The sequence below is a fragment of the Tripterygium wilfordii genome, chromosome 21 (assembly GCF_013401445.1).
Source record: "Tripterygium wilfordii isolate XIE 37 chromosome 21, ASM1340144v1, whole genome shotgun sequence".
In the NCBI taxonomy this organism is placed as follows: domain Eukaryota; kingdom Viridiplantae; phylum Streptophyta; class Magnoliopsida; order Celastrales; family Celastraceae; genus Tripterygium; species Tripterygium wilfordii.
Window position 1 is genome coordinate 17,077,426 of NC_052252.1, and position 23,087 is coordinate 17,100,512.

General features: G+C 38.3%; 3 protein-coding genes across 5 annotated transcripts; 2 read left to right on the forward strand and 1 right to left on the reverse strand.

The window, feature by feature from the left end:
- The first annotated feature begins 2,148 nt into the window (after positions 1-2,148).
- LOC119988354 (probable aspartyl aminopeptidase) lies at positions 2,149-11,100 on the forward strand. The gene is made up of 11 exons (XM_038833356.1): positions 2,149-2,434; positions 4,148-4,359; positions 4,437-4,518; positions 5,344-5,479; positions 5,690-5,962; positions 7,189-7,324; positions 7,789-8,028; positions 8,808-8,940; positions 9,173-9,354; positions 9,874-9,986; positions 10,764-11,100. The coding sequence occupies exons 2-11, from the start codon at positions 4,198-4,200 to the stop codon at positions 10,867-10,869; spliced, it is 1,563 nt and encodes a 520-aa protein (XP_038689284.1). The 5' UTR covers positions 2,149-2,434; positions 4,148-4,197; the 3' UTR covers positions 10,870-11,100.
- Positions 11,101-13,311: 2,211 nt separating this feature from the next.
- Positions 13,312-18,762, reverse strand: LOC119988355 (R3H domain-containing protein 2-like). 2 transcript variants are annotated; one of them, XM_038833358.1, is made up of 5 exons: positions 18,260-18,762; positions 15,938-16,643; positions 14,653-15,019; positions 13,793-14,178; positions 13,312-13,686 (listed from the first exon to the last, which is right to left on the reverse strand). In XM_038833358.1, the coding sequence occupies exons 1-4, from the start codon at positions 18,528-18,530 to the stop codon at positions 14,128-14,130; spliced, it is 1,395 nt and encodes a 464-aa protein (XP_038689286.1). In that variant the 5' UTR covers positions 18,531-18,762; the 3' UTR covers positions 13,312-13,686; positions 13,793-14,127. The 2 variants fall into 2 exon arrangements, with proteins under 2 accessions (XP_038689286.1, XP_038689287.1); XM_038833359.1 differs by lacking the exon at positions 18,260-18,762 and adding an exon at positions 17,085-18,154 and having other exon boundaries at positions 15,938-17,040.
- A 353-nt stretch (positions 18,763-19,115) lies between these two features.
- On the forward strand, positions 19,116-22,514 carry LOC119988540 (organelle RRM domain-containing protein 1, chloroplastic). Of its 2 annotated transcripts, XM_038833608.1 has the most exons (9): positions 19,116-19,508; positions 19,598-19,695; positions 19,839-20,076; positions 20,162-20,259; positions 20,342-20,407; positions 21,519-21,608; positions 21,926-21,994; positions 22,110-22,216; positions 22,332-22,514. In XM_038833608.1, the coding sequence occupies exons 1-9, from the start codon at positions 19,141-19,143 to the stop codon at positions 22,416-22,418; spliced, it is 1,221 nt and encodes a 406-aa protein (XP_038689536.1). In that variant the 5' UTR covers positions 19,116-19,140; the 3' UTR covers positions 22,419-22,514. The 2 variants fall into 2 exon arrangements, with proteins under 2 accessions (XP_038689536.1, XP_038689537.1); XM_038833609.1 differs by lacking the exon at positions 21,519-21,608 and having other exon boundaries at positions 19,141-19,508.
- The last annotated feature ends 573 nt before the right edge of the window (positions 22,515-23,087 follow it).

Consider the following 23,087-nt stretch of genomic DNA (forward strand, 5'->3'; position numbering starts at 1 on the left):
TTATTCTTCATTTTCTATCCAACCCGTGAGGTGATATTGTGATTCTTGAGTGTTGCTCAACCCCATTTGCTTAGTGCAAACCTTGAGCGAACCATTTATACCGAACACTTGTAAAAGTCCCTTCATTGGGCAAAAACCTTGTTGAGGTTGAGTTTAAGGGAGTGCTTGAAACCCTTGGTTGTAAAGTTTGAAGATTGTCTTGAAATCTTCAGTTTTAAGGGTGACCTAAAAACCCTTGCGAGTTTTGTGGAGCTCTTGAGAAAACCACATCCTTAGTGGAGGTTGGAAAATCCTAGGTTGGTGAACCTAGGTAGTAGATGTAGGAGAAGAGTCTCCGAACTACTATAAATTGTTGTGTGGACTTTCTTGATTGCATTGCTTGCTTGTTGATTGATTAAGTGTTTTGATTGCAGAATTTTCTGAACCACTAGTCTGTCCGTGCACTGTTCACATAGCTAAACTTTGAATTTTAATCTGAATTTTTGATATAGTATTCATTAGGGTGTTGTGATACTGCATACCAAATTTCATTGAATTCTGACTTGATTTGCTAGGTGAAATTTGAGTTGTAAAATCTGTGCGCAGTGTGTTGTTTGAAAAATCTGTTTTTGCAATTCCTTGATTATTTGATAATTGATCATTCACCATATTGTATCACATCTTGCATTGAAATGAATATTGATTAGGATAATCATTAGAGTTCAAATTTGTGTGCTAATTGTTAATTGACATTGATTTCCTTTTAAATTATAAAAGGAGATTCCTATCGGAATTTGGGGACACAATTCACCCCCCTCTTGTGTTAAGTACGATCCATCAGGATGTTGAGACAAAAAAAAACTAGTATCCGTAAGACTCCGTCTATTGTTGCATTCGTTGCTCTCTGTCCAGAGCCTCTATTAGTAGGAATGCCGACAGTTGCAGGATCAAGTCTTTAGGTAGTTTTGCAATACATAATGACAAATAGTCTACACAATGTGAGATGACAGTGAACACAACACATGCTTATAGCTATTCTTTTCTACTTCAACTTGTGAATAGTATAATTCTTTGCTTTCATGGGTAAAGGCATCAGATTCTCCATAGTTTCTTATGGGGATGAAAAGAGATCAAGTCGAATCAAAGAAATGAACTAATTAGATCCCTGCATTAAGCAGAAAAGTTAGGCATGAAAGACATTGTAAACATAGTAGAAGTATATAGCTTCGTCAGAAGCCAACATGGTTTCTTTCAATAGCAGAAGACAATCACTGAAATGACCTTGTAATTTTGCCATGAATATCATTTTAATGCCGACCATATCAATCAATACGCCTATAGGGACAAACAATATTTGAACAACAACATATCTCAGCTACTTCCAGAGCAATTTGAGCCAATAAAGCAGGCATCATTCTTATTCAAAAAATAACCAATAGCGCAAAATAGCATGAAAATCAAGTAACAAGCATAGGCAACCAACCTGCGATGCTCATCCCATCTGCCAACCTCCACAAGCAGCCTCGTGCAAACACGCGTAGACCAGAAAACGGAAACTCCAAATGTCCCATTGCACACACCCAACCCAATATGATTCCGAAATGGATCTTCCCAGCTAACAATTGAAACAATCCAAAAGCGATGAAGAACAGAAACGGCCCTGATAAATCTGCATCCTCGTGGAGATTCGAGTTCTCTCCATGAGTTCACACGAATTGTCTAATCTTATAAAGCACTTTGTCTTAACTCATTCTTCCGATATGGGATACGTGACAAAATGGAATGGAAACGTTGAAAACGTGTCATGGGCTTAACTATACATTAGAAAATAGGTTTACCAGTGATAGGTTTCTCCACTCTTATAAAACACTTTGCCTCAACCCATTTTTCGGACGCTTCCAACACCGAAGTCACGTCGGCTGCACTCTGCCTGCATTCACCCGGCTAGGCCCCTCAATGGGGATCGTTCATCACGACCGTTCATCTCTGATGTGGGATATGTGACAAACCACCACGCTTCCGACACCAACGTTCTCGTCGGACACACTCTTCCTAAAGCTTTCAGGCAGCTAGGCCCCTCAATAGGGACCGTTGGTCCGCGTCGACCGTTCATCTCTGATGTGGGATATGTGACAAACCACCACGCTGCGACGGCGCTGGGTTGGGGCAGTGGGGACCACATTGACACCCGGAAGGGAATACGACCGGTGGCACGTTGACTTCCTTCGACATTAAGGGGATCGGAATCAGATTTGGGGAAAATCAGGGTTTGGATGTCGAAGTAGTTGCAGGTTACTGTCAATGGAAAGTTCCTTTCCAAGGAAACCAATACAATGGGGTCAGTCTGTAATTAGAAATAATAATATGCCGCTAAATGTAAAAATAAAGACTCAAATGGCTAATGTGTGAATATGCATTTGCCTATCAAATCTTGCTGAGAAGTGAGAAGCCATAATAAAACAAGCGAAAATGATATGTGTCCCTAATTTTTCCATCCCTAAACTTCCCTAATCTATGTGGCTGTACAACTCAACATGTCACATAGATATCCAATTAAATAACCAAACACATAGATATCCAATTAAATAACCAAATTATCAATTAAATAAAAGATATAATTAGTTCTGCAATTCCCGTTTCTCTCTCATCTAGGGATTTTTTTTGTCGTCTACTCCTATTGTATTCGTCCATTCTCTCTCTCTTCTCATCTAGGGATTTTTTTTAATATCTCTTTCTTCTCTCTTCACCATCTTCTCCCTCTTTCTTTTCTCTTTCTTCTCTCTCTTCTCCATCTTCTCCCTCTTTCTTTTTTCTTTCTTCTCCAAGTCGCAACATCTTCAAGAAAAAAATAGAACAGCGATTTCTTTAAATTTTGTGAGGTTCGTTTAAGGTTTCCTGTTGGTGATTAGTGTGAAAGACGTTGTCTTCGGGATGGAGTGAACATGTAGAGAACACCCCGGAAGTTGATGATCAAGAAGTAGCAATATATCGGTTGGAGTGTCCACAACAAATGATTTTTAGAATGTTTAGAAAATAGGTGAACTTTTAAGAACTAAGTAACCATGAAAAACGTAGATCTTATGTTTGAAATCTGGAAAAGGACGAAGGAAGCACCAGTGGCTTATTACATTGACATTGTAATTAATTACACTGACAGTGTAACTAATTATTTTGACAATGTAATAAGCCGCTGTAAGGTTTGTTTGCGTTGTCCAAAATAAAGAAAGTGTCTTAGTGCGATATCTCTTTTGAAAAATGATAATTAGTCACGTTGTTTGCAACTAGACAATGTAATAAGGCAATATCTTATTGGGATGCTTTGGCTCAAATTGATATAGTTTTTTTATTACGTTGTCCCAATGGACAGTGTAACTAATTATATTGACAGCGTAATTAATTAAATTCAATATGTAACAATGAGTCAGAGCATAAAATCCCATAAAAATTCCATCCAAAATAATTTCAATTCATTTTCTATGAAACTAAAACTCAAACAAATGAACTCAAAACCTTTTTTACACTGTCCAGATTGGACAGTGTAATAAGACACTGTTCCCTTTCAGAATAATGTAATAAGGCACTGTATCCTTCAATCATTAAAATAAGGTCAGATCAACAACATGAATGGATGAAACAACAAGAATTAGTAAGCGATCTTGTAGATCTTGGATGTTGAAGATGAAAATGTTGAACAAGAAACATCATCGCCTTTTCTTCTTCTTGGTAGGTCTCCAGATCTCCCTAGACAGCATCGTTGGAGGCTCAGATTTGCTGGTGGACGCCATTAACGGCAAGGGATGGAGAAAAATAGATGGAAACTCGAATCGAAAGGGAGAGCTTGAGGAGGAGGCCATCGATGGAAACCCGAGTCACAATGTTGATGCCATGGATCTTGAGTAGAAGGTCTCTGATGCCATGGATCTTGAGGAAGAGGGGGAGAGATGGAGAGAGTAGAGAGAGAATGAGGGGATGGGTGGAGGATGGGGAGAGAGGTAAGAGAGAGAAATAGTTTTTCAAATTTTTATTTTGCTTTTATTCTACTTTTTTTTTTGCAGGTAAACCATTCAAATTTTTTAAAAATTGTTTTGTCATCAATCATGTCTAGGTGGTATGCCACTTAGTTATGTAAGTTTAGGGATATATATTTCAGGGATGTGTACTAGTACCGTAAAACAAGAGCAGTCACACTGATCCTCACTGCACCTCCACGAAGAAGAAATGGCAGCAACGTTAGCTCGAGTGCAACTTCTCCGTCCATCTCCGGTGGTTAGACCTTCGGTCATTTTTTCGAATTGTCGTCACCGAAACGCCATTGACTTCCGAGTCCGCAAATTCCACACCTCTCGTATTCTGTGCTCCCAATCTGACCAAACCCCCGAGGTTCGCTCTCTGCTCTGCTAATCTCTCTCTTGCTTGCTCTCCCTATATGTCTAATATAGCTAGATATGGTGTTTTAGGGCTGTTGCTCGCCAGGTGGATCCATTGTTGGAGATTTATTGGATTATCTCAACGAGTCGTGGACTCAGTTTCACGCTACTGGTACAAATTTCCACTTTCTACTGCGTGAATATGTAATTCATATTTATGTGTTTCATGGAAATATGATAATAATGAGTTGTTTTAGGCTGTTGTTTGGTTACTGAGAAAAGGAGGGGGGAGTCGGGGGACATCGTGACTATGTTTTCTATTTTTCAGATGAATTAGACTTAAAATTCTTGGCACAAAGTAGAAAAAGGTTTAATCATATACTAAGCTAATTGATAGAAAGATGAAAACATATTGCATTATGTGAATGTGCGGTGTTTGAATGCACTTTATCTTTACCATGATCCTAAACCTTTGCATAATTCTAATTGGCCAAATATGTATTCACTTTATTTCTGAAGCACTCTTAAGGGAATTGGTCAAACTCAGGCTTGCTTAATGCACTAGCTATGAGTTCCAACTTCCAACTGAAAGGCTTAGAAGTTTTTAATTTCTCAAAGACAAAGCTATCAGTGAACAGTTAACAACTTGGCGAAACCTTGCATGGTGTGGTCACAGGGATTTGATGGTAGGGAATTGCATGGGGGATGACCAATTTACAACAGTAAACTGTTCATGTGGGAAAAAAATGGTGCATCATGCAGTTATACAATGAATAAGTGGCTCCAAAATAGCAATACAAAGTTGTTACAGAGCATAAAAATATTCTAAATGTGAAAGAGAAAATGATAGTGCTTAATTTTATCTTCTAATTATTGTAGTAAAGCCCAACAGCACAAATGCTTTTGGAAAGGAATTACTTGAATTTTCAAATTTATGTTCAAAGGATAATCTGGTCTTATAATATTTCTCTACTTTTCTCCATTTACATACTTGCAGCCGAAGCAAAACGACAACTTCTTGCTTCCGGCTTCCATTTGCTGAATGAGAATGATGAATGGGACCTAAAGCCTGGTGGACGATACTTCTTTACACGAAACATGTCTTCCTTGGTTGCTTTTGCTGTTGGAGAAAAGTGAGTGGAATGAAATTTCAAGTCTTAGTCAATGCTGATACAATCTCTGGGCCAACATTTTTAGCAATCTCGTCTTTCTTCTTTCTATCCTGCTTGCATTTTAGTTCTTGCCATTCATTTTTCTTGGTTCTGTTATCTTATTTGCTTTTTTCTACTTATATGTATTTTCAACGTCAATTGCTTACTTACAGGATTGTCTTGACCTTGCAGGTACACCATTGGAAATGGTTTTCATGTGATTGCCGCACACACAGATAGCCCATGCTTAAAACTTAAGCCAAAATCTGCATCATCAAAATCTTGTTATCAAATGGTCAATGTGCAGACTTATGGGAGTGGTCTATGGCATACTTGGTTTGATAGAGACTTGAGTGTTGCAGGTAGGGTTATAGTGAGAAGTAGTGATGGTTCTTACTTGCAGAAGCTTGTCAAAGTAAAGAAACCGCTGTTACGAATTCCAACTCTGGCTATTCATCTTGATCGGTATGAAGCTTCGTCCTTTGAATTTCATATATTTCTTATTGTATACCATGAACATTCTTGATGGCGAGTTTGTATAATTTATGATTATTCTATGGTGTAGTTATGCTAGTTGAAGCTAAGAGTTGAATCTGCATTTCTATTGCTGGAACTTCTTTGATTTTATTTTGGACCAGATTAGTGATTATGATAGCTAACCATTTCTTATTTAATATAGGTGTACATTGCTAAAAAAAGAATTTAGTGCCTAAAATATTTATTGTTTTTGTCACTCATTTGTGGAAACATATAAAGGCATCAAAGATGGAATAGTTATTTTTGAGAAATAGGTATGCTGTGGTAAGGTTTCCCTGAGTGGTATTTTCATTCTCTTGTTGTTCCTATTTCTGAAGATGGAGTTGCAACAGTATGTGGCTATGTGGATTGGATAGAAGATTTTAAATTGAAATCGTTAGCTTATTCAAGCTTTGAAAGAGTGGAAGTTGTGCTCATTAGATAGTGAAGGTCAACTGAGCAGAAAAGTAAATAATTATATTTAGATTCATCCGTCTGATTACACATTATGTAATTCTTGGAACTATTAGTTTCCTCAGGCAGACCAAGGCTTCCCCAGAACTTATTCTGTGCGGATAAAATGTGCACCTTGTGCAATGACTGTGGAGAGCAGATTTGAACATTTGAGAGGAAACTTTTGCTTATGGCCTGGTACTGCTACTCTACGAGTATAAGGCCCTGGTAGTCTGGTACTGCTCTTTTCTCTTTTTTGAGTGGAGTGACATGTACTCAATGGTTAGGATTTCAAGGGTAATTCCGTAATTGGTAGCTTGTACACACTGAAACACTAGGCGCTCAGCCTGGGTGAAACTTCAATATTTCCTGCCATGATGGTGTCATTGAAAAGAACTGTAGGGCCTGAGAGAGCTTTCCCTGTAGAGGATTTCTTGATCAGTGGCATAAGTGCTTCATATAGAGCGTCTACTCTGTTGGTATTTCTCATTTATTGAATTTTCCTTTTCCTTCAGCGTTATCTGATTCTCTTGATGTTTTTGGGCAATCTGCTACCATTTATCTCATGCAAAGTTTGGTAGTTTTATTGTTTCTGTTGGTTGAAGTCTGTTGAAGTTTTTGTCAGAACCATTTTCTTTGGACATGGATTTCAGTTACCGAGCTTGTTCACATGATAACTCATAATCATTTGCTGGCTTTCTGTACTGTATTGTATTGTTTAGCACGGTGAATAAAGATGGGTTTAAACCAAACCTGGAGACTCACCTTATTCCAATCTTTGCTATGAAACTGGAGGAAGCTGAGTCAAAAAGTAATGTATTATCTCCGAAAGGTCCTCACCATCTTCTGCTCATGAAGGTAAGTCTATCATGCCTATCATCTGACGGCTCTCAGTCAAGAGAGAATCAAAGTCAGCTTTTAAGTGGTATATGTTGAGGGCTAAAAGCTAGGCTCTTTCTGCCTAGTGGACTAGGAATTGAGACCTAAATTTCCATAGAACCTGTCTAGCATAGTAGCATTGCTGTTATAGCATTTAAAAGAAAAAAAGAAGGTTCACCTGTATTTGTAGTGAAAATATTAAAACATGGATACGTGAGAAAAATCATGGAAATGAAATTATATTCTGTATTATACTATTTGGGATGATTTTTCAGAATATATGCTTCCCCATACTATCAGTGCCCCGGTGTGAGATTTATTGATTGGATATTAATTTAGTGATTAATCTTGAGAGTAAATTTTTGGAATTCGTCATGCTGCAACCGGTCAAAGTGATTATATGGCGAGCTAAATTTTGTTTAATTTGTGAAATTTAATTGTAGGTTTTATCAGAAGAGCTGAGTTGCAGCATTGATGACATAGTTAGCATTGAGTTGAATCTTTGTGACACCCAACCTAGCTGCCTTGGAGGAGGAAATGACGAATTTATTTTTTCTGGAAGATTAGATAATCTTGCTTCAAGTTATTGTGCATTAAGGGCTCTTGTTGATTCATGCAAATCATCCACTGATTTATCAAGTGAACATGCTATCCGTATGGTTGCGTTGTTTGACAATGAGGAGGTAAATTCTTTTTGCACAATTTGCTACCTAAAGGAAGAATTTTTTTTTTATTTCTCATGTATTCTCATTCCAAAATTACCAAAAACCAATTTGGATAAATTTTCATTTGAAGTATTTTCGTATGAACATGTTTGTACCATTGAATGGTAAAGGTAAACAACTCTCAAGCACAAAGCTCACATAGTGGGTGGGGTTGGGCCCAAACATGATGTATGCAGACTTTATCCCACACATAATATGTAAGAGACTGTTTCCTGGAATTGAACTTGTGAACTCTAGGTTGCAATCTTCAGAATGTACGAGGACCTTACCCCCACATGTTTGTACTAGTGAATGATTTTGGAAAATAGTTTGTGGTTTCATGGATTGTTTTATATATGTCATGAATTTTCTTATGCCGTGAGAGATTCCTCAAGACAAAAGCCTTCCTCTTTATGAAGTCTTTCACCATTGGATGGTGGATAGAATCAAATAGATAGAGTGCTCAGCACCCTATCACTTTCTTTTCCTTTTTTCGGGAAAAAAATGAATCAGTAATAAGTAGGCAGTCAGCATATAAGGAAATCTAATATTGTTTGAAAGTGAGTTGATATGTCCAAGTTTCATGTGCTAGATTCACGTTAATTCGTTGAACATTGATAATGAATGGTACATCTGTCTTACTTCACTATATTGTCCTGACTCATCTATTTGAAGAGATTTGGGGGGGTGGGGGGGAGGAGGGCTGATAGGGGTACAAGAAGAAAAGAAGTATTTCTGACTGACTCTTGTTGTTTTAGGTAGGTTCAGGTTCAATTCAGGGAGCTGGCGCACCAACCATGTTTCAGGCCATGAGACGCATAGTTGGTTGCTTGGCTCATGGTTACATCAGTGAGGGTGTGACTGAGCGAGCGATTCGGCAATCATTTCTTGGTATGGTTCGGTTTATGTTTGGCATGGTTGAATATCTTTCCTCATGTGGTCGATTGGCGTGGACATTTTATCAACTCACTGTCATGGATATAAATATAATTCACATCAATACATCATACAAAATGAATATGGATGTGGTTCATTTCATGTTGCTTAATCTTCAATCTACTATATACTTATCTTTTAACAAAACTTAAACCTTTATTTTTTTAATTATCTTCTCTCTATCTAGTGTCTGCGGACATGGCTCATGCAGTTCACCCTAATTTTATGGATAAGCATGAAGAGCATCATCGGCCAGAAATGCAGAAGGGACTTGTTATCAAGTACAATGCAAATCAGCGGTACGCAACTAGTGATGTCACAGCTTTCCTTTTTAAAGAAGTTGGCAGAATTCACGACCTTCCAACTCAGGTAATTGAGAATTGAAATTGACCCTTTGGGGACCTCAGAATTGATATTGGCAAATAAATCTCATGTATTTCGTGAATCATCTTACATATAGTTTTCTACATGAAAAAAGACATTTCAATAAATACTAGTAAATTAGTTGCTTCACCCATGATCTCAATTTGGTTCATAGAAACCCATCAAAATCTTTCTGTAAATAAAAAATTTAATTATAATCCTACATGATTACTGAGGCTTGACGTTGTCCATCAATAATTTTAAAAAATCTTAATTCCTTGGCTACCAAAGTCAAAGCCAATAACAACAATAGTCAGACAGGAAAAAATTCTTTTCTCAATCACCCAAGATATAGAAACTGCGATCTAGTAATTATATTGATTTTGTTTACTCCTGTGTTGTCCAGTGGTGATATAGCATTACTTGACAACAAAATGGAAGTAATTATTACTCTAAATTGCATTATATTGCAGCTATTGACTATGGATTAAGTTGACCAACTTGATTTTTTGGGATTCTGTGTAGGAATTTGTGGTGAGGAATGATATGGGATGTGGATCTACCATAGGTCCAATCCTTGCATCAGGAGTTGGCATCCGTACTGTTGATTGCGGCATTGCTCAGCTTTCCATGCACAGGTAATTTGAAAATTCACTTTTAATTTTTTGGCATTTCATAGTTGATAGTACTAATTTCAGGTCACGGAAGCCCTCTCCCCACCATCTGGACAGAGTATTGATGTACATAGGAAGAAATCTCTAACTCATTCTTTAGGATTTTTTTTGGCTGGGAATCCTTTACGATTATTTACTCATCAGAGATAATCTATAAATAGATAACGGGATATTGAGTTTGTAGATTGTATTTATTTTTGTTATATATTGAGAATAGTCTAGAATAAAAGTGCCACTAAAACTATGTTTTGAAAACTGAAAAAACTCAGAGAAGTTTACTCCAAATTGTCTATAGAATTCAGCTTGCTTCATGGTGTGCACAAATTCCTGTCTGTTGCTTTCCCAGTTCCCACAGGTAAAAGTATGCGCACGTAGAAGTCATAGGCAAAAATAGCAATGCATCCTTCCATGGTTGTGATTTGTATCTTAATGCCATAATTTGTTCGCTTTTTGCCCTTCTGCTTGGCACAAAATTACCTCCTTGTTTAAAGGCACATTATGCAGATATGTTGAATATGTTGCTTCACATTTCTTGTCGATTAATTGTGGTACTCCGTACATGAACCCATGACAAAAACATGGAGAGCTTTCAGCTAATTTGGTTTTCTGGTTTTCGGACACATGGGTAAAGCTGCGAAGATGAATGCAAAGGCTTTTCCATCATATTATGTTTGCACATGTATTTAACATGAAACTCATCACTTGCGTTAAAATACTTATTTATTTATCTTCTACTTGCAGTGTGAGGGAGATATGTGCAAAGGAAGATATTGGCATTGCTTACAAGTATTTTAAAGCATTTTACCAAACATTCTCAAGCATAGACAAGAAGCTACAAGTGGATTAGAATGTTGCATACTTATTGCGCTTGTGAACAAAACTCTTGTATGCAAATCAAAGAGGTAGAGAGAAGAGAATAAGATTTCATTTATTTCTCCATCAAACATCTTCAGTTCATCAAATTAATTTTCCTCCAAAAGTCGAAGATCTATATAAGAGCTTGAAAGTTCTAAATCTCTATAGTTTTCATGCCGAAAAAGAGTGAGGGACAGTGCTGGGGCGATCTGCATCCAGAGATTTATGGTTTGCTCGAATTAGTAGCATTTTCGGCAGAAGTTGAGCCAACATTGAAGTCAGAACTGGTGTTTGGCTTGGAATTGGCCTTTGAGAGTCTCTGCTGCAGCTCGGACAACAAAGCCTGATTCTCTTGATTGAGCAGGTGAGCTTTCTTCCTTAGCTTCTCATTTTGTTGGATTATGTAACAGTTCTGCAAGTATAGTTGCGAGTTTAACTTGTCCATTGGAACTGCTTCTCTCTCTGAAAAATATGAAAGTTATTATGTTAGAAGAAATATCTTAAATTAGTGGTATAACAAAGTTGTTAAATAGGAAGCCATCATCAGACCTTGTATCTTGATCACCTATAATAAGCTGCTGATGTACAGTGAAGTGTTTTACGACTACTTTAAGGCTTCAGAGAAATTATTTCCGCTCAATAGATATCATTTATCGATGGGCAAAGGACTTGGAGAATCTAGGCTTGGGTTGTATATCTTGTTTTATCAAGTATCCTACCCATCGACGGGATAGATTGGAAATTCCCACTCCTATGTGCTTTCTCCATGCGTGTGTGCACATATGTTTTTGCTGTGTATGCAGGCATGGTAGCATAGGCTAACTATGGGGCACAGATGATGGTTCTCTGATAGTGTTCGACATCAAAAAGACCAAAGGCAACATGTTATGGAAAAGAAAACAGAAACATACCTTGTACCCTCTGAAGCAGCAGAATTTCAGAGGAAAAGCCTGTGGAAAAGAATATGGCTATGGCTTATGCTGGTGATGTAGATACATGTATTTATATACTAGTGCAGCTGACTACTGGAAAAACAAAGATGCCTGAAATTAAATGGCTTAAAGCAGCAGAAACCAACATGCAAAGCCCCCTTGTGTGCCTTTACCGTCGAGAGGAACTTGATTACCCTGAACTTTAACTGCTAATACACTCAAGACGGGGGAAGAATAATCAATGTCTTTCCTTGGAAAGAGTAGCCTTTAAAGCGTTGCACGTAAAAAGGACTTTGTATAGTTGCAGAAGCAACTAACAGAAAGATAGATGTTGAGGAGACAAGATGCAGACGCAGACGAACCAGTGATGGTTCATGTGTAGTGAGGATGAACACGAAAGAGGGGCTGGAGGGACTGGCTCGTGCATTTGATATTCATGTGACATGAGGCTACCAAAAGTGCATTTCACATTCATGTGACAGAAAGATACCAAAAGTGCAGCATGGTTGCATCAGGAATTTTATCGTATCTGATGCGATATAATTGTGGGCGCCAACTTTCTTCTTTATTTTGAAAGATGAGTTAATGAATTGAAATGTTTTCCCAGTTCAGAATTCACATAGCATGCCTCACCATTCCGCTGCCATATGCCCATTAGAACATCAGCTTCGGAATTGCGCTCCTAAGCCAGAAATTTCAGTAGGATAAATGCAAAGGGAACTGGTATTTTAGGGATTCTTGTTAAGATGGAAAGTCCCACAGTGAAAAGGGAATGTAAAGTGTTTTATAAATTAAAATCCAACACTTCTCAATTATAGAGGGCACTTCTAAGGACAAAATTGATGTTGGGTTCACTTACCTCCACCCGTTTGGGAGTCGGTTTCCCTTACCCACCATTTGTGTCACTTGTTGGACCTTTCAAATATTCTTATAGATGAACCACCCTTGAGTGAGAGATACCTCAATCTCGTATGGATTAAAGTATGCACCTAGGTCAATTTTAAACTCGGGTCCGACCACAAAGTCCGTACCACAACGATAGACGCTTTAGACAGGGCCAAAGCCCGTTCAAGTGGACAGAAGTCCCCCATAAGTGAATGCAGGGCCCAGATAACCCTTGAGAAATATCCCAACTAGTTTCGAACTCCCGCCCTCATACACCTTTAATCCTCCCAACAACTCTCCAAATGTCAAAGCAGAAAAAAGAGAGCACCGAATTAAAAGCTACGCGAATATCAAACCAATACAGCCGGGTCTGTAATTACGCAGAAAATGGCCAAGACCGAGATTGCCATCTCCACAGAATCCTATAGGGAAGCAAAAGCAGATTAATTAAAAGATTTATTCTTTTAACCAAGACAACACGGGGGTTGCCGCACAGCTGCGATGGTAGCACCTCATGTTCAAACAACCCTTCTCCTGACCACGTATGGCACCATTCCTGTTATGCCAGTACAAGCAGCAATCGATACCTCCAATGAACAAACCTTCAACTAGTGATGCACGCAAAGCAACAGAAATAGCATAGCAATATGCAGAAATCTGCCGTTCATGCAATTAGGAGAGAGTATGTTCAGAGAACTGAAGGGACTGATAACACAAATCATGAGCACCGATGGAATAAATAACTATTACAGTCCAAAATAGACTTGCTATGGTACATGAGGAGCTACTGCTTCATTTTCTTCTAATGCACGCTGATATTCATGAGAAGGGATAATAACCAACAACAAATAGCTTTGTAAGGAGGGCGACTATCGTATGCCAAAATTCCCAAAAGCCAAATGTGAATTGCCAGACATTACAGATTAATTCTTCAAAAGCATACTTTGGCTCCTCGCGACACTGTAAAAAGCATTTTTTGGCTCCTCACGATGCTGTAAAGGGGGTGAAAGCATAGTCACTTCCTTTAACGAATTATTTAAGAAATATTCAAAAAGTAGCTTTCCCAGAAAAATAAAGGACCAAGCAAACAGGGCATACCTTCATTTGTGGTGAGATCTACATTACCAGCTCTGCTAATTCTTTCAGGTTTCATTCTTCATCATCGTCATCATTATGGAAACAGAGCACACAGCTCTGACAAAACAAAGGATCTGCTAAACCCTTGTGCTTCTTCACCATTGTCCCAAATATGCGAAGAAGCTTAGAGCCAAGTATGGTGGAATGGATCAATTCCATTGTCCATTAGAGCAATACATCACGCCAGTCCACCTCGGCTCTCAATGCCTGCACCCATGCCAGTTGACAATCACAGATAGTGCATCAATCATACTTTAACCTTCCCGCTGGCATGGTGCAGGCATGGCCCAAGCCCCTCAACGGAACCGGGCCAATCCGAAACTTGCATCAGGTTGCTGTTGATGAGACTACACAATAGTCATGCCAATATCAGATTTATCAAGGAAAGATACAAGTGCATTAGCACAATCACAATTCTGTGTGGTCAATGGAAGAAAGTGAACATATTAATAAATTGTGATATCTCAATGAATCATGCAATGACATGACACTATCTAGTGCTGAAAGCTTCAACCCATTATCAAGAATCTATAAAAGTGGTCAGACTGCAGTATATGGTGATCTAGAAGGCCACAAGATCATCTACAGACAACCGTTTCAACATAAATAAGGCAATACCCAAAAAAGCTCAATGGGAGAAAATATGGGGTGACAACACTATTCTTGATGTAATGGAATTCATCACTTGTAGATTATTGTATATGGGTGGCACCCCCTTGAAGTCCACCCCCCCCACCCCACCCTAGGGAGAAAAAATGGTGAAATACAACCATGACATAAATTGATGTCTCACACATGCTTCACCATTATACTATCCATACCTGTGAAAAAGGAGGGTGAACATGTTCATGATGGATGTAAGGCAATCCAGGATGTTGACAAGGATACTGTGAGGAATGCAGATATATTGCCGATGCGGTGCGTGAACCAACATGATTCGGATTAAACGACGTCATTATGGTTTCTGGATGACCATAGCCAATTCCGGCAGGAGATGATGGGGCAGTCCAAGGGCCAGCTAAATGTTGAGGGAGTGGCCGTGACTGATGTTCCACTGATATTTGAGGTCTATGGGTCGATCCAAGTTGTGGAAATTCAGTGTTATAGGTTACCGCGGGGGTGTACATAGGCTGCATGGTATATGACCCTCCACTAAATCCAAGTCCAGGGTCAAATCTTTGCGAATACCTGACAAAAAATAGAAGAGTGAATTAGTTTTGCTTCTGAATCAAAATAACAGTCCAAGTTGATTTCGACCCAGTAATGGATAGCGGCTAGAAATATATAGCAGCCAATTTCCAAACTTCCATAAGCATAATTCAAGCAGAACATGGCATCCAACCACCCCCCACGGGCACCTCTTAGTTTTCGTTGCTTTCTTCTGATTTGCTAGTTTCACACCACTAATGAATGGTTTTCAATCTTTTTATGCATACAAGCAATAAGTGACCTACGCTTACCACTACTACCTCAAAGCCAATCTCAATGCCTTTTCTCTAAGTGGGAATATAATTTTACAAAATAACGGCACCATGTGCCAGAGATGCACTTGTTCTGGTGGTGAGATTCAGAGTCAGAACAGTCTCCTTAGCATTACAATCTCTCTCTACATATATCCTCTAAACAAAAATAAAGCAGTATAAAACCATGAGCTCTCACCGGCCTATAGACCAACAGTTCAACAAATATGACAAAAAAATTGCAACAGCTGGGAAAAGGATAGATATAATATCAGTCCACAATAGTCTGAATATATTAAGGCAAAGGACATATGCACGCTGCATAAGAGGGAGCTACACACACCAAAGATTCCACAACATATAGAATGGTGGTATTTATCAAAACACTAATGGAAATGCATGACTAACACACCAAAGTAAGAAACTGTGAATGACCACAAGTCTACAAGAACGATGTATCAAATATCAATAATCAGGTAGAGGCGCTTCCCCAGCCCTGATATTTACAATCCATAAATTAAAAAAGTATGTTCAAACAGGACAAAATAACCAGTCATTCTATTTTTGAGGGGCATGCTGAGGCATTCAAAACCAAATGACACTAAAATATAATCAATCAAAGACAGGAATAAGATAAACTGCATACCTATCATAGCTCCTGTCATAATCAGGATCCTTGCGCTCAACTTCACGGTCACGAAAAATAGCCACCCTATTATTTGGTTTGTACCTGCTGACAGGTTCCATCTCAGACCTACCTCTAGTCAATCTACTACTACTTGTAGGAGATTCAATCAAGCACCTCCCCAAATTCACATCAGGTAACCCAGAAGAGGGCTTTTCTTCCAACCTCGATATCCCCAAGGAACTATGCTGAGAAGTATCTGGCAACTTTGGTTCAACTTCCAGTTTTCCACTGCCACCACTAGAATTACTGGAGTTAAATATCCGAGCACGAGCCCGATTATACTCCTCTTTTCTTTCCTCGACACTTCTGGAATTGTTTTTCTTCGAAGAATTTGAGTTTGAGTTGCTGAAAGTTTGTGATTGTTTCTGTGGCCTTTGTTTAATTGCAACCTTGACAACACCACCATCTTCAGACGGGAAATTTACAGGGATGTCAGCCAGGCGAATCAGAGGAAGCCTACACTCCGAAGTCTTGCAGACAATAATTCTAGAACCAGAACTGTCAGATAGATTATTATCTGATAAAACCATAGAATGTAGTGAGTAATGCTGTGCCACGCGGTGTGCGGCCAACCGTAAATATGAAGTAGGCAGTTGTGGAAACTCTAACTGCTGCTGATTAGGATCACGAATAAACTTTTCAACAGCTTGCTCCATCCGCAGAACTGATAAATAGACAGAGAGAGGGCGAGAAAAAAAGATAGACACACACACAAAGACAGTAAGTCGTGACACAATGACACGTCCAGAGAAAGGCATATAACGAACACCAACTTAGTTATTATATGCAATATTCAGACTACAATATTCTAGGACAGAAAAATAGTTACTTAAATATCATGATGTAGTTTTTGAAACTACTGATGTAGAATTTGTTTAGGATTGAGCAACTAAAACCCTAACCCCCAAATTGAACCCAAAAAATTAAGAACCCTAGGAAAAAAATTCTCAATTCCTTGATTTATTGAAACTGAAACAGAACTTTCAGCAAACAAGAAGAATAGAAACTTAAACTTCTAAGTTGAAATCCTAAAACTCTCAGGTAGGATTGGATAAACTCACCTTCCCCTCTCAGCCTCTCACCGAGTGTGTAAGGAATCTCTCACCTTCCCCTCTCAGCCTCTCACCGAGTGTGTAAGGAATCTCTCCTCTTGTAATTTTCTATAAAAACTCTTCATTATTATTCATTCATGACTTACATCCATATATATAGACTCCTAATAATCCTAATAACATAAAAACTTCCTTCAAATAAAACTAGCATTCCTAAAAAAGAAAACTAATAAGACTCCAATTCTAACAATGAGTTGACTTAACACTTTGGTGCTTATGGAATGAAAGGAATAGGAGGACCTTTGACAATATGGAATCTTCTGTTAATGTTATTACTGAATGTATTTCTTCTACTTTAAAGCTTTGGTTTTCCTGCAACAGCCTTCTTTAGGCTATTTGTATTGCCTCCCTGTAATTTGGTGCACTTTCTTGATGCCTTTGAATAAACTTATTTCCTTTCAAAAAAAACAATGAGTTGACTTAACAAAATAACCTAATAAAAGATTCTCAAAACAAATAAGTAGTAATAAATTCGAAATTCCAGTACTCCTGGAAATTCCGACAATACCCTTACTATGAAAACACAAATAAACTTAGTTAAAATAGACATGATAATAGACTAACTAATAAAACACCCAATTAATGGTCCTCCTGCATCATATCAACTACCAACACATACATGATTCTTTCTAATTGAAGCAGAAATCATATGCCTGATACCCACTGTCATATAAAAATAACGAACAGTAAAACTAAACAACAAACACTCATTATTCCAGCATTGCTGACCCTAAAAAAAGGATGATCAATGGTAGAATTGAACAAATAGTCAAGCAATCAACAAGACCACTATATTTCATCTTCAGACTCCAAAGATAGTGAGAGTTATTATTTTACTTTTTATTGGTGAGAATATTATCCGAAATTGCACATTTTATCCCAAATTGCACATTTTATCCCATGCCTTAGAACAATAAACGGCATGCGGGCTGTGTGTCTGTTCTTCAATGAAGTCACAAATTCCATGGTGTGAATTAAACCATCGACACAGGCCCGGTACATTCTTCTAGATACGATATTAATAATAAGAAATTAAATAGAGATCAACAAGAGCTAAATCATAACAGACGCACTACGTTCTAAATTTGAGAAACGAATAGCATAAAAACAATTACACCTATCTTCTTTTTTGGTAAGTGTTACACCTATCTTCTCTAAAGAAACTTACCAGAAAGACGCTCTCGAGGGTTCTGCAGAGCTTCGCGGAGGAACTGATCCACCTGACTGATGGCATCCTGCGATACCTCAGTTCCTGCCGAGGTGGATGACAAAGGACCAGATCCGGAAGCTGAGTTAAAGGCATCAGCTGAGAGCGACTCCGACGAATCCTTCTTCGTAGAATTGGAATCTCTAAGCATCAATCTGCTCAAATTCACGTCCAAATCCGCCACCTCCCACGACTCGGGGGCTCCGAGATCCTCAATCGCAGAGCCCTCCATTAAACAAAAGACGAGCTCAAAAGGAGTCACAAAAAGAGAACGCGTGATTAGAGTTCGCGAAACCGGACACAATTTCGACGGTCATCCAATAACGTCTGGTGGATTCGGAGAATAGAGAGGAACCCTAGCTCTCATTTTCATGCTAAATCTGGGTTCAATTTAGGGTTAGGGTTCGAATTGGAGAGCTGATGATTCGTGACACATATAGTGCGTGAGGGGATAGGACTTGACGGTGTCTGGGTTAAAGTGTCCTGTGAGAAAACACGAAACGTGTGCGTGCGTGATTGATTGATTATTCTTTACGTCCACGGTGTCGTTTTGTGTTCGTTTGGGTTTCGTCTCGGTGCGGACGATATCAAGTGGATCTCCTACTGGTTCGGTTCTTGATGGGCCGAAATTGGGCTTTTTTCTGGAGAGCCCACTCTGGTGTTTAATTGAATTATTGGACTGGATGATTGCTCTTCGAGGCCTGTTTATGTATTAGTCAACTTTACTGGGCTGAGCCTTCAATGGCCCACAACAATTATGGCCTGTTAGCTAACCAGGATTAGATGGTGGTAGACTGATAGCAGTGCAGTGGAAAACAGAGTGAAGCTTGAATAGGGAAGCCATGGAAACTCTCTCCCTCTCCACCACGACCACCACCACCTTGTCCACAACATTTCCAACCCAAACCCACAAAAGCCTAAAACTCCAGGCAATCACTTTAAACCCTAAATTCCCCAATTCACCAAAAAGCAATACATACCGTAATCTTTCTTTATCCTCCTTTTCTTCTTTTATTTCTTGTATCTCCGTATCAACAAGAATAAAAGCAGCGTCAGGATCAAGTTCTACGCTTTCGGCTCCTTCTTTAGGTTCAGCTACCACTGACTATCACCACTGGATGGTGCTCATGGAAAAACCTCCACAGGGGGTCAATTCCAAGGCAGAAGTCATTAACTACTATGTCAAGACTCTGGAGAGAGTTTTGGGTAGGTGGGTTATTTTAATTTTCCGTTTGTTGGGTTATTGTGTTTCTTGATTTTTGGGTTAGGAGTGGGACTTTACATGGTGGTTTTTAACAGTGAAAAGGATGCTCAGATGTGTATATATGATGCTTCTTGTGATACCAATTTTGGGTTTTGCTGCGCCATTGATGAAGAGGCTTCTCGTGAGCTTGCTAGTAAGTATTATCAATTATGTAAATGTGATTTTTTAACTTTTGTTTAATAATGGAATCCTAATTTTAGAAAGTCTTGCTTGTCCTATTCATGTTGGGTTAGATTTTTATTTTTTTTTTGATTGATTGTCATATATATATTGTAGGTTTGCCTGGGGTCTTATTGGTTAGACCAGACCCGGATTTAGAATCAGAGAAGAAAGATTATAGTATTTCATATGTTCAATCTGGTCCATCAAGCCCAGAAATTAGCAGTCAAATGTTGTTTCCTGCTGGAAATACCAAAAACTGGCTGGTTAGAATTGGCAAGCCAGGTTTTGGGGTTGCTACTAAGGCACAAATGGTTGATTATTATGCCCAAATACTAACCAAGGTGTTGGGGAAGTAAGTATTAATGCTGAGCTGTAAAATGGAATGCTGACGTTTGTTGTTTTGTTATCTATTGAAAGATGAAAGTTGTATTCTGCAGTGAGAATGATGCACAGATGTGCATCTATCACATTTCCTGGGAATCCAATTTTGGTTTCTGTTGTATACTTGACGACGAATGTGCACAGGAACTAGCTGGTCTGTAACGTTAATTCTGAAACCAGATATTTGCTTTATTTGTACTCAGTAGCTTATAAGCGAATGCTTCCATATGATGCAGGTGTACCAGGTGTTTTATCTGTTCAGCCAGATGTAGACTTTGAATCAGAGAATAAGGACTATGGAGGTTATTCCCTTGTTTAACTTGAATAGTTTGTATTTTTCCCCTCCAGAATACATATTAGTTATGTTATCTTAGATACATATATTACCCTCTTATTCTTTGTTTCGAACTTTGCATCTGAAGTTGTCTATAACTTTTGGTATCCTGATGTCGTGAATATTCTTCATTCCAATTTATCATCTTGAGCATCCTGCTAGAGTCACAGCAAACATGTTGTCTCACAGATGGCTGAAACACATTTAGGCTGTATAAACCAAATACTCCTGAATAAAATTGTTAAATTTCTGCACTTAAGTTTTCTAAAATCCTGATAAAAAAGTTCATGATGATTAGAAAATAAATTAGTTATGTGGAGATATGTTCCTCAGATGATAGAATTTGAATCATGTTTCCTACTCACCGAGAATGTTGCTACGAATTGACTGCATTGCCTTGTTCTTTCTTTTTTGTGTTGTTGAAACTTTAGCGTGTTCGATGGAATTCATGCTTTATCTCTTTCTTCTCGGATATCTTGCATCTTTCCAAGAGTCCTGTACTCTTGTCCCAAATTCGGTAAAAAGTAGGACATTTAAAGTTGGCAGCCAAGATACCTTTATCTGCTAACTGCTAAGCCCTTAGGATAGCGTTACCCAGATTTATAGAAATTATGCAAAGACCTCTGTAAATCATGGCCAAATTCAAATTTGCATTTTTCCGTGTGTCGAATGTAAACTAGTTTACTCTCTAATTTGATGGAGTTAATGATCATGCTGGTCCCTTGATATTATACTAGAGACACAGATCAAATCATGCTTAAATAATGACCTATTGGGGAATGGAATTGCCATGGGTGGCAGGGTGTTAGCAATTGTAAGGTAGGGGGTTCCCTAAGCAACGGCCATTGGTTTTTTAGGAGGGAGAATAAGAGTAAACAGTGAGAATCTTTTTCTCAATGTGCCACGGAAGATGTCTTTTCTCATTTTTTTCACTTCTTCGCTGCTGTTGATATTGCTATTAATGTTTGCTGGACATTCAAATTATTTGGACTATGTTTTGTGGATAAGCAAATTCCTCATACTACTGATTTATTTGTGGAAAATTTTCCTGATTAGAGTAACAACATGCTCTCTTCCAGGTAATAATCTACAAAGTTCCCTTGATTCAAAGGACTCTCCTGAGGAAAGTCAAGCAGCCCCCATAAAGACGAAGAAACTTTTTATAACTGGTATGGTGCGACTTTAATCCAACTTTTGAACATGTCATGTGCTTTTAGACAAGTTCTATACCTCTGAATTTATAAACTGCTCGTTCAGTGATGTTTTATTATCTAAAGAGGAGGAAAATAAATTTGGCACTGAAGTTTTGAGTGATATTGGATCCGAATGTTAATTTCAAGTTATCTAAATTTGGCGCCAAACTGTCGATTTTCAGTGAAAGTTGTTTTTGTTCTTCATTTTATGTTCCTGAAATCTATGGTACGTCAGTTGTCATTGGAGTTTTAAAATCCTTTTTACCTCTACTGATGATACGATCATTACTCAGGCCTCTCATTTTACACGTCTGAGAAAACCTTGCGTGCTGCATTTGAGCCCTTTGGTGAGCTTGTTGAAGGTATTTATTCACTCCATTATTTTCTTCCTCTTCATTTCATTGATCGAAAAAATGTTTTACATGCTTAACGTTGTTGAGCTAAGCCCCTTCTCCCGTTGCATGTCATTTTTAACAGTTAAAATTATAATGGACAAGATCTCTAAAAGGTCGAAAGGGTATGCATTTATAGAGTACACCACAGAGGAGGCTGCCGGTGTAGCACTCAAAGAGATGAATGGCAAGGTAGGTTTGAACATTGTTACTTCTTCCACAACCTCTGGTTTATGATTATATAGTTAAATTCAAATACTCAAACAAGAGAATGCTAAGCCCCCATTATTTGATTCCACACTTGCAGATCATCAATGGCTGGATGATAGTTGTTGATGTTGCCAAGAGTAGTCCTCCAAGATACAGCAGGAGTCGCCCAAGACCAGCTGCCTAATCCCTCCGATGGGCTCTTGTGGTAGAGGGCGTCGAGGCTAGTTTTTAGGACCCAATTCTTTCATGTTAAAGCCATCGAATCGTTATCATTTGAAAATCATTGTTAATGTGCTCAAACTATTATTAATTTGAACTTTGTGTAATAATGGCGGAAACATTTTTTGTCTAAGAAACAATGGTGTCAAGAATATTATAAAGAGAAGAATCCACATGAACACTGTCAACTATCTGTAATATAATTGCTTTCAAGTTCGAAGACAGTACAAAATTCAGAATCCGACTCCTCTATACAAGGCAAACGAAAAATAATGTAAGACGGTTTCATTTCCCGCACATATATTGGGAGATATTGACAAACTGAAGTCATTTTTTTTTCCTTTTTTTAATCAAGAACCTGATGATTCAAGCGGACATTTGATATGGATTTAAATTCGGGTCATCAAATCCATGAGTATAAAAGTTTCTCACTTTATAATAAGTTTGGTCAAAACTTAGCGTGTGACCATGAGGATATTGCTCTTTATGGAAAACAACCATGTTAGGGAATTACATGGTCGAATCATCAATGATTTGTACTTCATTTGCCAGTTCAAAAGTTATTAGGTGAATTACAAAAAATTAGGAAATTGAATCATATTCTTAAAGGAAAGCTGATGATGAGACTTTCCAT

Excerpts from the sequence above, each read along its gene's own strand:
- LOC119988354 (XM_038833356.1), top strand. The coding sequence starts at position 4,198 with ATGGCAGCAACGTTAGCTCGAGTGCAACTTCTCCGTCCATCTCCGGTG. Across the intron at positions 5,963-7,188 it reads CTGGCTATTCATCTTGATCG|CACGGTGAATAAAGATGGGT; the intron begins GTATGAAGCTTC and ends TGTATTGTTTAG. Across the intron at positions 9,355-9,873 it reads TTCACGACCTTCCAACTCAG|GAATTTGTGGTGAGGAATGA; the intron begins GTAATTGAGAAT and ends GATTCTGTGTAG.
- LOC119988355 (XM_038833358.1), bottom strand. The coding sequence starts at position 18,530 with ATGGAGGGCTCTGCGATTGAGGATCTCGGAGCCCCCGAGTCGTGGGAG. Across the intron at positions 16,644-18,259 it reads CCCTCGAGAGCGTCTTTCTG|TTCTGCGGATGGAGCAAGCT; the intron begins GTAAGTTTCTTT and ends TCTATTTATCAG. Across the intron at positions 15,020-15,937 it reads TATGACAGGAGCTATGATAG|GTATTCGCAAAGATTTGACC; the intron begins GTATGCAGTTTA and ends ATTTTTTGTCAG.
- LOC119988540 (XM_038833608.1), top strand. The coding sequence starts at position 19,141 with ATGGAAACTCTCTCCCTCTCCACCACGACCACCACCACCTTGTCCACA. Across the intron at positions 19,509-19,597 it reads CTGGAGAGAGTTTTGGGTAG|TGAAAAGGATGCTCAGATGT; the intron begins GTGGGTTATTTT and ends GGTTTTTAACAG. Across the intron at positions 22,217-22,331 it reads TCAAAGAGATGAATGGCAAG|ATCATCAATGGCTGGATGAT; the intron begins GTAGGTTTGAAC and ends CCACACTTGCAG.